Here is a 13,510-nt window from a genome sequence, read left to right as displayed (position 1 = left end):
AACTCCGGGAGTTGGTGATGGACAGGGAGGCCTGGCGTGCTGCGATTCATGGGGTCGCAAAGAGTCGGGCACGACTGAGCGACTGAACTGAACTGAATAGTGTGTATATGTGAGTCCCAATCTCCCAATTCTTCCCACTTCCCACCCCTTTGGTGTCCATATGTTTGTTCTCTACGTCCATGTCTCTATTTCTGTTTTGCAAATAAGTTCATCTGTACCATTTTTTTTCTAGATTCCACATATATGCACTGATATCTAAGAACTACCTTTATCTGCTCTTAAGGGATTCTTTGTCAACTGCTTCACTTACGGGTTTAAAACAATTTCGTTCCTCCTTTCACACAGAGTGAAAATCTGAGTAGTTTAACTGAACTCTGTTGATACCTAGGGACGTCCCAGTCCTGGAGCTTTATCTGTCCTCTCTTCCTTAGTATTAGTTCAAAAGTTAAATTTTAGAGCATGTAATTTAGAGCTCTATTTAGAAACGCTCATTGATGGAGTCAAGCTGCAGCCATGGAGATGTTCTGTCATCTGGAATATCCTCATTACAGTCTAGGCTTCTGAAGACAAGATGAAGTATCAATAAAACATACTGCTTCCTCCTGAGTTGAGCCTTTGCACTTGAATGCATTCTTGCAGTGTCTCTCTTGTTCCTGTGCTAAGGAAATCTAAGTGGACAGAATGATGGGGGAGTGGGGAGTTGGGGGAAAAGCAATTCAGTGTGGTTAAGTGCCAGTGTGTGGCAAGACCATAAGTCCTCACAAGTTCACAGAATGCCCTTGGTGGTGACAAACTCTGCCTGTCCTCTTGTCATTCAAACCTCAAGTATGCTATTTGACCTTAATACATCTGCTACATTAGAACATCACAGGTAATGAGGACACAGGAAGCAAGAAGAAAAGTTGTTTGTTGACAGAAGGGACAAAAAACTGTTGTTTTGGTGTTTGCAAGTAGTGCATTTCCTGTAATCCTAATTAGTGTGATGAAGACTCATTGCCAAGAAGTTGTGTGGTATTTGCTTAAGATTCATTATGAACTGGTGAGGCTTTGGAGAGTCAGCCCAAAGTGTTTATTTTATGTGTACTGAGATACTCAGTTGCCAGCAGGGCAGAAGAGATGGTGCAAATTGTTATTCAGATATAATTAAACCTGGGTCACATTTGAGTCCATTAAGCAACAGCCTCAAATCCTTTTAATTAATGGGTTCAGATTGGTAGGTCTGAAGGAACTAATTAAATTTCTTTTTCCAGGATTTTTGATTTAAATAGACAAGCATTGTGGTTCCTGCATTTCCTCCAAAGTTATTCTTTGCAGTTTGGCGTTGATGACAGTGTCAGTGCTTCATGGCAGGCCCTGATTTTCAGAGGTTAGGAAATACTGTGGTCTCTGGTTAAACCAGTGGAGACCCCTGTCTGCATCTTTCAGGATCTGGAAGCCCTGTGCTTTCCTGAGTCCAGCCACAGCCTGATAGAGGTCCTCTTTTCCCTGGAGAGCTGGCACCTCCTCCCCTAAATCCGCCTGGGGTGACAGATCACAGAGATCAAAAGCCTCAAGGATAGTATCCCTGGATTCTTCATGTTTAATGAAGCTGGATGTCTTGGAACTAGATCTTCCCGCCAGTTCCTTCATTTCTTCTACTGTTGTCAGTTGTACCCCACCCCTAAGGCGCATGCACAGGCCACACCCTGTACACGTAAGTTCTTCTGACAGTCTAACTCCTATTAGCTACATGTTGTTGTTCAGTCACTCACTCATGTCTGACTGTTTGGGACCCCATGGACTGCAGCATGCCAGGTTCCCTGTCCTTCACTATCTCCCAGAGTTTACTCAAACTCATGTCCATTGAGTCGGTGATGCCATCCAACCATTTCATCCTCTCTCGTCCCCTTCTCCTCCTGCCCTCAATCTTTCCCAACATCAAGGTTTTTTCCAGTGAGTTGGCTCTTCGCATCAGGTGGCCAAAGTATTGGAGATTCAGCATCAGTCCTTCTAATGAATATTCAGGGTTGATTTCCTTTAGGATTGACTGGTTTGTCTCAAGAGTCTTCTCCAGCATCATGGTTCAGAAGCATCAGTTCTTCGGTGCTCAGCTGTCTTTTTGGTCCAACTCTCACATCCATGCATGACTACTGGAAAAACCATAGCTTTGACTAGATGGACCTTTGTTGGCAAAGTGGTCTCTCTGCTTTTTAATATGCTGTCTAAGTTTGTTATAGCTTTTCTTCCAAGGAGCAAGCGTCTTTTAATTTCAAGGCTGCAGTCACCATCCACAGTGATTTGGGAGCCCAAGAAAATAAAGTTAGCTACATAATAAGACCCAAAATTGGGGCCTACCAGACAGCTTCCAGGATCCGGCTACCATGTTTCCCTCCCCTCTGTGTCTCTGGTTCTTCTGCTCCAGGAGAAATGACCGCCACCAGCAGAGGAAGCTCAGCTGGCTTCTCAAAGCTTTTCCTCCATGGTTCCTTCTCTTGTGGATGTCTCTGAGAATCATCTCAAGGTCTACAAGCTAGGAAAGGTTATTCTTCCTAAACAACAAAACACTTCAGTACACTGTTCTGTGCAAAAGAGCATACAGTTATAGGATGTCTCTCCAGAAAACCTGAGATTTTAGTTTCTTGCCCCAGAAAGTTCCCTGCAGGGGCTTCCTGACTCTTCAGTATGGCCAACGTGGGCCACACTGGGTTAAGCCCTGGAATCGGGTGCCCAGCACATACATGCTTCATCTTCCAGTGTTGCCTGGGGAACCCAGCAGCTTGTACTCAGGGCTTTCTAGACAGAACCATTCCAAATCATCATTCAATTAAAGCTGCAGAGATAGGATGGCTGGGGAGAGGACCCAAGAGAAGAGAATCAGGCATCCAGCCATGTCCAAGCCAGCAGCTTCCTTCACTTTGGGGGCCTGGCCATGTGGTTGTTCCCCAATGTGATGGCAGAAGGAAAGGAGGCACTGGGGCCCAGTTGTCCTTTGCCACTGGATGTGCCTCAGAGACTGGAGAGGTTTCAGGAGCAGCTCCTTCATGTGGCTAGGGAGATCTCACATGTCACCAAGCCCAGACTCAGACCCTGCCCGTCGGGACACACAGCCCCCCAGTGGTGTGAAACACCCTGGGAGGCGGGTTCACAGGGAGGCCTTTCTATGCGATGATGTTTCATTTCTGGTCTCAGGAATCAGAGCCACTGAACTGCAGCAAGTCTCTTTTGTCACGGGGGCTCTGGGCCGCAGCGTTCTCTACAAGGACTCTGAGATGTGTTTTTGCTGCCATCTGTTGTCTGCTGTGGGGACAACTCAGGGATTACTTGCTGGAGAGGGAAAGCCTTGCCCAGTCACAGCTCTGCACCCTTTCCCCACATCGAGAAGAAAATAAAAACCAAGATGTTGATGTCCCCCAGTGAAAACCCCATTATGAAAACCCATGTTTGCTGACCTCCCATCATTTCCAAGCAGCTCCATGTGAACTGCAATCACACTGCCGAGCGACCTCTCTGTCCCTGTGCCCAGCATCCCTGAAAGGGCCTGTTGTTCCTTTGGTTCAATGAAGAAACCTTCTGTTTAGTTAAGCAAGTGTTTTTCCAGTCATGTCTCCTGTTGCATTACAGAAAGATTATTGTTAAGTCTTGAGGTTTGTTGTTGTTGTTGTTCTTTGAATACCCCCACCTCCCTACCCCCTCAACTACCCACCCCAACACTTACTCCTTTACTTTTTTTTTTTTTTACAGAGAAGTGAAATTCCTAATGACCTGAACACCTTCCTGGGCCAAGGTCCCTGGTCATGTTTTTCAGGTCCTCTTGTAAACTGGCTTCTCATCACCCCAGCTCCCCAAGGTCTTGGAACTTCCCAGTCTCAGAGGTGTCCGCACAGGCATGGAGCCCAGAAGAGACCCCTGGGAGCCAGGGACGCCAGTCCTGGTCGACGTGTTTACATGTGGTGTGCTTCTCTGTCTTACAGCTGTTTGTTGGTCTTGGGTTCCCGTACGAAGGCCCAGCTCCCCTGGAGGCCATCGCAAATGGATGTGCTTTTCTGAATCCCAAGTTCAACCCACCCAAAAGCAGCAAAAACACAGACTTTTTCATTGGCAAGCCAACTCTGAGAGAGGTAAGCATCTATAAAACTCATTCTGCTTTCACTCGTATGAATGGTACCTCTTTATTGAGTGCAAGGAGCCCATTTGAACCTCAGAGCCTTGGACGGCAGGTATTGCCAACTTCATTTCACGCACAGTAACTCCCCTACGTACACACCTTCAAGTTGTGGCCTTTCAAAGACGCGAACGTGTGTTCACTAATCAGTCACATTCGTTCACGTGTCTGGGATGCATTGCCACGTGCTTGCGTCCTCTACAAGCGGCTGTGCTTTTGTGTACTTTGCAGTACTCTATAGAGTACAGTAGGACAGTAGCTTCATTTCAAGCCCAGGATGTCCAGAAGCAGGCATAAAAGCCACAGTGATGTAGCTGGTACTTGCCTGTTCGCTTGATGTCAGCCCCTCTGTGCCAGCTGTTGCATTATACTACTGTACTTTCTAAGATACTGTACTGTAAGATTAAAAATGTTTTCTTTACTTTTTGTATTTGTTCTTACATATTATTTGTGTGAAAAGTATTATAAACCTATCACAGTACTCCTGTATAGCCAATTGTGTTAGTTAGGGACCTCGGTTACCTTTGTTGAACTTACAAACAGACTAGATTTTCGAATGTGCTCTCAGAATGGAACTCATTTGTATGTAGGGAACTTAATACAGTTGGGTGGAAGGAGGAGGGTGTACAGGGACTCAGACATGGATGGCTTGATTACATCCCCTCACTAGGTAGTTTCAGAGCCAAGATCCAGTCTAATTTCCATCCATCTACAAAACCCCATCTCCATCTTAATTTGAACAGATATCTCCAGCCTTCTAATTGGCTGGACTCTATTTTTCTGAATGATTAGTTTATGGAATAAAAAGAAAATCAACTGGTTAACAGGTTTTTTTTTTTTTAACTTTTAATTTTGTATTGTGGTATAGCAAAGGGACTCATGTATCCATTCTCCCCCAAACCCCTCTCCCATTTAGGCTGCCACATAACATTGAGCAGAGTTCCATGTGCTATACAGTAGATCCTCATTGGTTATCCATTTTAAATATAGCCATGCGTACATGTCGGTCCCAAACTCCGTAACTATCTCTTCCCTCCCTCCTTTCACCCGGAAGCCATAAGTTCATTCTATAAGTCTATGAGTCTCTTTCTGTTTTGTGAATTCATTTGTAACATTTCTCCTTAGATTGCACAGATAAGGGATGTCATAGGATATTTCTCCTTCTCTGTCTGACTTACTTCACTCAGTGTGACCCTTTCTAGGTCCATCCATGTTGAAATAAATGGCATTATTTCATTCTTTTTAATGGCTGAGTGATATTCCATTGTATATGTGTACCACATCTTTATCCATTCCTCTGTCAAGGGGCATTTAGATTGCTTCCATGTCTTAGCTATTGTAAACATTGCTACAATGAACACTGGGGTGCATGTATCCTTTAGGATCATTAATGGGTATTTTTAAAGAACCTACTCTCTGTGATGAGCTTTGGGGAATAAAAAGTGGGCTGTGGGGTCCTTCCTTAAAGAATCATCATCCTTAAGAGAAATGATGTATCAGGAGTGACTTAATAGTGTGCCTGGTATTTTAGCTGTCAGCCAGCACCACCCTGAGAAGCAGTTCTGCTGTTACTTGAACTGTTTGTAGAAGCCTTATCTGAATTGCCTTCAGGGGTTCTCTTGAAAATCCACAACAGGGAATGAATCACTGTTGAAGGCAGTTGGATTCTATTTGGGACAATAAACAAAAGTGCATGTGAGTGACCGAGCTGGGTATTTCCTTATCTGCTTAGAAAATAAGCATGTGCAAGGAACAATAAGATCAATTTCTTATTATTTCGTATTTATTTAGTTAGTAAGTGGCTCTGCGGGCTGCTTGCAAGGAGGAAGCCTTTAAGTGTTGAGTTGTCCCAGTGCCCCTATCATTCAGGACAAAAGGATGATTCTGCTGTGCAACCCTCCCGACCCTGACCCCCACACATGTTTTTAAAGCATACTGTTAAAAAAAATAAAATAAAATAAAGCATACTGTTTTCAACTCTGCTAAACTTTCAAACCTTTATAGGACAGTGCTCCTGAAATGCCCCCAGTGAATAAAGCACGTTTTCCATGATTACTCTTTACCAGTTAGAGAGCTGACCAGTTAATAGAGTTGATTATTCTGAGAGTTCTTTTCTTTGACCCTCCCCATCATTGGTGAAAGGGCAAAGGAGATAGGGGAAGATCAGCAGGACCACAGATTATCCTGAAAAAAGATGGACCTTGTGACCCAGATAACCTCTGACAAAAGTTAACAGGCTGTGTGAGTCAGTGAATGTGTGTGTGTATGTGTGTGTGTGTGCGTGCGTGCGTATTTGCCTGCTTTTTCCTTCTGCTAATATTATGAATTTGAGTTCTTTGTTTTGGAGGGGCAAGTATTTGAACTTCGCATGCTGTGGGAGGCACCAGGGCACAGATCAGGAACCCTCAATCTTATTCTTTGAGAACTTATTCTTTGGAAAACTTTGAAAAGATGCTCTCCAGCAGTGAGAACATCTCAATTTAGGCATCTGTGCTTTAGCCTATGACCGATTTTGAAACTTTGGAGCTCTGGGAAAAAAGTGTGGGCCATCAAGTCATTCCTCTGTTTTTATTTGAGTGTAGGAAACGTGAAGTTTTTATGTCTGCCTAAATTGGATAATTATTTCTAATTTTCAGTGTTTTTTTCCACTTTTTGCAATAAATTATACGCAATGAAAAATTATGATTTTAACCTTTTTTGAGTGGGCAGTTCACTGGAATTCAGCACATTTGCAATATCATGTAATCATCACCACTCACTACTATCTTTTAACATTTATTGTTCCAAACAGAAACTCTGCACATTACTAATAATGCCCCATTCTCCATTCCCCCAGCCCTGAACAGAATAGTAACCACTACCCTACTTTCTGTCTCTTACTTCCTCTAGTTACCTAATGTAAGTGGAATCATGCAGCATTTGTCCTTCTCTGACTTGCTTATGTCACTAAGCGGGTCTTCAAGGTTCATTCATGTTGTAGCATGTGTCAGAATCTTGTTCTTTAAGGCTGAATAGTACTTCATTGTATGAATGGACCACATTTTATGTATCCATTCATCTGTTTATGGACACTTGGGTTATTTCCATTTCTTGTCTGTTACAAATAATGCTTTTGTGAACACGGGGGTACAGGTATCTGAATCCTTGCTTTCCGTTCTTCGTGGTATATATACCTATGAGCAGAATTGCTGGAACTTGCTTTTTATTTATTTTGAAATAATTTTAGTCTTATGGAAAAATTGCAAAAATAGTACAGAGTTTGGTTATGTGCTTCATGCAGCTTCCACTAATGGTAACATATTATAAAACTACAGTGTAATTGTCAAAACCAAGAAATTAACATTGGTACCCTAGCATTATTTAAGCTGCAGACTTTATTTGGATTTCACTAGTTTTTCCACTAATATCCCTTTCCTGTTGCAGGATCCCAGGTGGGCTTTACTTGTCGCGTCTCATTAGTCTCCTCCAATCTGTGACAGTTCTTTAGTCTTTTACTGTCATTTATGACCTTGACATTTTGAGTACCAGTCAGTGATTCTAAACACTGTCCCTCAATTTAGATTTGACTGGTGTTTTCTCCTGATTAGTTTAAGATTAGACATTTTTGGCAAGAATCCTGCAGAAGTAATGTGACCTCAGTGTATCATATCAGGGGGTTAGTGATGTCAGTGTCTTATTGCTGATGATCACTTGGTCAAGGTCATGTTGGCCAGCGCTTCTCCACTGTGAAGTTACTAATTTTTTCTATTTTGGGGGGAAGTACTTTGAAACCATGCAAATATCCTCCAACTTTTTTTTTTAATTTTTGAATTGAAGGATAATTGCTTTATAGAATTTTATGGTTTTCTGTCATATATAAACAAGAATCAGCCATAGGTACATCCATGTCCCTTCCCCCTCAGACCTTCCTCCCATCTCCCTCTCCACTCTACCCTTCAGCCTGTTGTAGATCCTCCAACTTTTGACCATTTATTTTTACTATGTGTCAGTAGATCTTGCTTGCAACCATTATTACAGTGGTGTTCTAATGGTGATTTTTCCATCATCTTGAATTTTTTTTTTAGTGCATGGAAAGCAAAGAAACCCATCTCTTCTTACTGCAGTTTCTATAACAAGCCTTTGGGAAATGAGTTATCAAAAGTATTTTAGATTGGTACCTTCTAGATCATTAGAGTTAGATGATAATTTAAATTTTGATTCATGAAGATTTTGATAGCACTGTGTTGCAACTGACTACTTTTTCCCGGAAAAAAAAAAAGTAGGCCTCGTCTTAAACACAGTCTACCCCTTTCCCAGCATGTGATGTGATGTAATGTGATGATATATAGATCAGATCAGGCTGCAGTGGCTGAGTGTGTTCACCCTGTCAGTTGCATTCCTTTAGTAATTTACTTCTCTGCTGAGATGATAGAGGGTTTTCATCCTTCACAGCATAAAAAGGGAATAGGTGTTGGAGCTGCCACCCAGGCATTTGCTTCCTCCTGTTCCTTCACATGGTCCGACCAGTGCTGGAATGAGACTCCAGTTAGACTGGCACTGGCGGAGCCTTTCAATAGCTGCTCAATGAGTGACCTCCCACAGGTGACTCCATCAGCCATGGGCCCCCACAGGAGGGCTGGGATGCAGAGGTCAGCTGACAGATGTTCACTGTATCCCCACAGGATCTGTGGTACTAAGTCACTACATTAGAGGAACTTACCAAGACACATTTCCTGTTCCCAGGAGCTCAGACTGATTTGGAAGCATGATAAGAATGATGCTTAATCAATGGGAATGCATAAGGAAATAACCAAGTACATTAAAGAAGGCTAGTTAACTTGGAGTGTTGCCAGGTGGTGAGTAGGCTGGGTTAGCTGAGATGGGGATGGTGGAGGAGCTGTGCTTTAAAGGAAAAGAAGAGGTGGGTTTCGAGTTTGAGAAACATGAATGTTGATGAGTTGGAGGGAAACCCCAAGCAGGTCACTTTGCTTTATGCAGGAGGACAGGTTCCATCTGATGTCCATTTCCTTCCCTGCTGGAGACAGTGCAGAGAGCAGGCTGATAGCCAGCGACGTGACTCAGCTTTGAGAGGAGCCAGTGAACCTGACCTCATGGGCATGTGGGCTACCGCACTCTGCTTTTCAGCTCACAGAATCCCCCTGATCAAAGATACTTTTAGTGCCCACTTCGGCGGCACATATACCAAAGATGCTTTTAATTGGGAAAGAGCTATCAACACTTGTACCGATTTCTAAGGGTCAAGAATCCCTAGAAGGTATCATTTTTTTCCCCTCAACAAATTGAAAAATTCTAACCGAAGCATATATAATTTCATAGCCATCTTTTTGTGCCCTAGCTAATCTTTTGAGCTAAGCAACAATTGATCCATATAAATTGTATCTATGTCTCTTCTTTGCATTCATTTGAAGAGAAGTCTAAATTTTTCTTTGTATTTAGCAGGGAAAAAGCTTTGTTTTTATTTTTGCATCTTGCCTGGAGGATCCCAGGGACGAGGGAGCCTGGTGGGCTGCGGTCTATGGGATCGCACAGAGTCAGACACGACTGAAGCGACTTAGCAGCAGCATTTTTATTTTTGTGGCTGTTCTGGGCCTTTGTTCGGAGAAGGCGATGGCACCCCACTCCAGTACTCTTGCCTGGAAAACCCCATGGACGGAGGAACCTGGTGGCCTGCAGTCCATGGGGTCTCTAAGAGTCAGACATGACTGAGCGACTTCACTTTCACTTTTCAGTTTCATGCATTGGAGAAGGAAATGTCAACCCAGTCCAGTGTTCTTGCCTAGAGAATCCCAGGGATGGCGGAGCCTGGTGGGCTGCCGTCTATGGGGTCGCACAGAGTTGGACACGACTGAAGCGACTTAGCAGCAGCAGCAGCAGCAGGGCCTTTGTTGTGGCACATGGGCTCTTTGTTGCTGCACGGGGGCTTCTCTCTACTTGCTGTATGCAGGCTTCTCTTGTTGTGGAACACGGGCTCTAGACCTTATGGGCTCTATCACCCTGAGGCATGTGGGATCTTAGTGCCCCAACCAGGGATTGAACCAATATCCCCTTCATTGGACCCCTTTTTAAAACCATGCTCTACATACTCAGGAAGAAAAGTTCATGTGCCTTAAGTATAGTGTGGTTGGTTCAAGTTATACTTGAAATGTAATATGGATTGTATTTTAATCTTTATATTGGGAAACATATTAGCAGGTTCTTGATCATTATTCTGACATTGTAAACCATTGGAAATTCTCTGGCTCCAGCGTTTCCTCTTCCATAAAGAGAACTCATGTTCTTCCTGGAGATTTAATGGCCACTCTGAAATAATGTCTCATAGTTAATAAGATTTTCATGACTTTTACAAACTATATAGTTCAGTAAACATACTAATGGATATACAATGAAGTAGCTCAAAGCAGATGGTTCTCAATAAATTAATGAGGAGGAGTGTAACATTCAGATGGGGAATAACGCATTACAGAAAGCCTTACTCATAAAATTAAGTAACCCTCCATAAATGTAAATGAACATGATGATAATGGCTCAGCATTTCGTATCTTCTAAGTGCCTAGAGCAACCTTGTAAATAAGCAGGGACCTTAAGAGGCAGAGGGGAGACCGACTGCTAAATAGTGACATTGACGGCAGCTTTCGTTTACCCTGATTCAATTGGAAGAATTAATTACTTGGTTCTCCAGGTCGCAAAATGAAAATGGTATGACGTTTTGCTCAGCTTCAGGGAAGGTCTTATACAGACATACATTCAGTCCTGTAATTTTTCTTTTTTTAGCAAGTTTTTAAAAAATGATGAAAAGGCTGGTGTTTACATTGAGCTTCTTTTGGTCTTTGTCTAAAGAACTCAAGACCATCTTTTAAAATTGTCATCTTCCTTTTTTATCAAAAGGTAAAAAGTTGTTGAAGGATCTGGATTTGAATCTGCTCTGTTACTTTCTGGCTATATAGTCCTGACGAATTGGAAACCCCTCTAAACCTGAGAATCCTCGCTGTTACACGGGAAACCTGATAAATAACGCCTGCATGGGTAATGAGCACAGTGCCTGGCCAACGAGGGGCTTCGAGGATACGTGCTCAATCTACCGTATGTGCTGAAAAAAAGAAAAGGATGTTCCCCCAGCTCCAAGAGCCTGCAGCCACTCTCCTTTTTCACTCAGCACACAGATGAGCAAAAAGAAGAGGGTACATGTCAGACAGATGGGGAACTGCAGGCTAGCGAGAGGTGTGACTCTGGCAGAGGAGGCAGAAATAAAACCTAGGATCCCTGCGTCTAGAAGCGTATGAGTGGGGGCCAGCGAAGGCTCAGATGGGTGCCCAGTAATTTATCTTCTTCCCCGCTTCCCCACCACCAGCTATTGCATGCACATCATTCATGTGGTAAGACACAAAGAACAGTGATCGAAAGCAAGATGGAGAGCTGCCCATTGAATCATCCAGTTCTCTGAGTATACTGGGGTCTAAAGGAAAAAAAGAGAACCAGCCCCTTCTTTAAGTGTATTATATCTACTTGTCTGTCCTGAAATGAATTCATGTAATATGCCCTGCTAACATACATAATTTTTTAAAAGGCTGATTCTCTAACTCTAATATGAACGAGAAATGAAAATACTTTGCAAAAAGGTGAAAGAGATTTTGTATATGCATAGTCCAGAAATGCTCTACCATGCTCACGAAGCACACCGGAAGGCAGCGGTGGTGTCTCATGCCTCCCTACGGTGAATATGTTTGTATTTAAGAGGAATAAGACGTTGAGGTGAAGCTGGTCAGCCCTTTTTGCTTATAACTGCCATCAGGAAAGATAAGCTAAATAGAAACATGCACACAGATACGCAGACACACATAATTGGCGTTACTGTGACAGCTTCACATCTGGACTAGTTAGGGTACATTGTCCTGGAGACCCAGAGCTTCTGGGTGGCATTGACTTTACGCCATGATTTTTCTGAAACAATAATGACTCGTTGGTGAAATTCGAATAAAACAGAACACAAAGGTTCTTTGATTTACATGGCAGTTATGTTCCTGGAAAACTCAATGTGTATTCAAATTGTGCCAAAGAGTAGATTCTGTGAACCCACATGAGAGCTTGGGAGGCATGTGAAGGCCTGTGGGGAGTGGACAGCTCTGCCCCATGCAAGACTGTTATCCCATCTCAAGGCATCTGGCATCCTTGGTCCTCAGCCAGGGGCTAGGAAAGCACCCGCCAACCCAAGAACTGAACATGTGCTCACAGGGTCTAGAATGCTGTCTTTATATCACACCCTTATAGGGATACAAGAATAAAGGTGGGGATACGTCTGAGGGGCAAATTTAGTTTTCTTAAAAACTGGGTTTTTTAAGAAGTGAGAGTTACCAGTATTCCTCTGGGTCTCTTTGGTCACCCTTTGGTTTTAAAATAAAACCTCCTTTAGAATAAAAGCTGCCTTTCCTTGCATTTCTGATCACAAATTGTCTTTATGACCGTTAAGGTTCCAATGTTCTGCTGATGATTATTACAAAAATTCTGTTTTTTCTGGTTTTCTTGTTTCTCTTTTTGTCACCTTTCATATGTGCCATTACATGTCGTTCTACGACTTTAAAACCTGTAATGACTTTATTGCAATTTTATTATGCTTATCTATCCTAACCAGTATTTTATAGTAGATACTAGTTCCCTCCAGGTGATTTTCAGGGCTGGGATATAACTGAGGAAATAATGTTCATTATTTCTTGGCGTGATTTGAGGGGTTGAACAGCCACTTGTAACAGCCCCCACATCACCTGGTTATGACATGTAACTCTTTCTTCCAGATGGTATTCAGGGTGTGGAGACATCACTGGACCTGCCCTGTGGGTCTCAGGCAGGGCCATGGCCTGCCTCTTACTCTCCAGGGACCCCTAGACTCCTAGAATCCCCTCTAAAGTGCCCAGGATCCAGGCCCAGAGGGTCTAAGACAGCCTGGCTATATGTCTTTTTTTTAATATATATATTTTTTTAATTAAAAAAATATTTTTTCTTTACTTGAGACAGGTCTCAGTGATAGCACTCGGGATTGTTGATCTTCGTTGTGTTATGTTACATCTTGCATGTTGCAATCTTTTAATTGTGACATGCAAACTTTTAGTTGAGGCATGTGGGATCTAGTTCCCTGACCAGAGACTGAACCCCAGGTCCCCTGCATTGGGAGCTCAAAGTCTTAGCCACCAGACCACCAGGGAAGTCCCCATGTGTCTTTTTAAATGTCCCACATGAACCTGATGGGCACCCACAGGCACTAGGGGTGATACCAGCCGGGCACACCTTACAGCCTTGGTTTCCTTACCTGAACCCGTCAGTGCTGTGCATGCGAATCCAGAGGGTATACATATCCAGTCCTGACTTTGGAGGGCCCAG

The 13,510-nt window shown here is 43.2% G+C and overlaps 1 protein-coding gene across 7 annotated transcripts in view; it reads left to right on the top strand.

Moving 5' to 3' along the window:
* The window catches only part of MGAT5 (alpha-1,6-mannosylglycoprotein 6-beta-N-acetylglucosaminyltransferase), a 397,375-nt gene that overhangs the window by 346,677 nt on the left and 37,188 nt on the right, over window positions 1-13,510 (top strand). For all 7 annotated transcript variants that reach the window (XM_070799867.1, XM_070799869.1, XM_019973660.2 and 4 more), the window contains one exon: window positions 3,951-4,097. In XM_070799867.1, coding sequence (XP_070655968.1) covers window positions 3,951-4,097 — 147 coding nt within the window. The remainder of the gene's footprint in view (window positions 1-3,950; window positions 4,098-13,510) is intronic.

This window comes from Bos indicus, chromosome 2, assembly GCF_029378745.1.
Source record: "Bos indicus isolate NIAB-ARS_2022 breed Sahiwal x Tharparkar chromosome 2, NIAB-ARS_B.indTharparkar_mat_pri_1.0, whole genome shotgun sequence".
Classification (NCBI taxonomy): domain Eukaryota; kingdom Metazoa; phylum Chordata; class Mammalia; order Artiodactyla; family Bovidae; genus Bos; species Bos indicus.
Note: the sequence above shows the minus strand (reverse complement) of the source record. Positions and strands in the feature narration are given on the sequence as shown.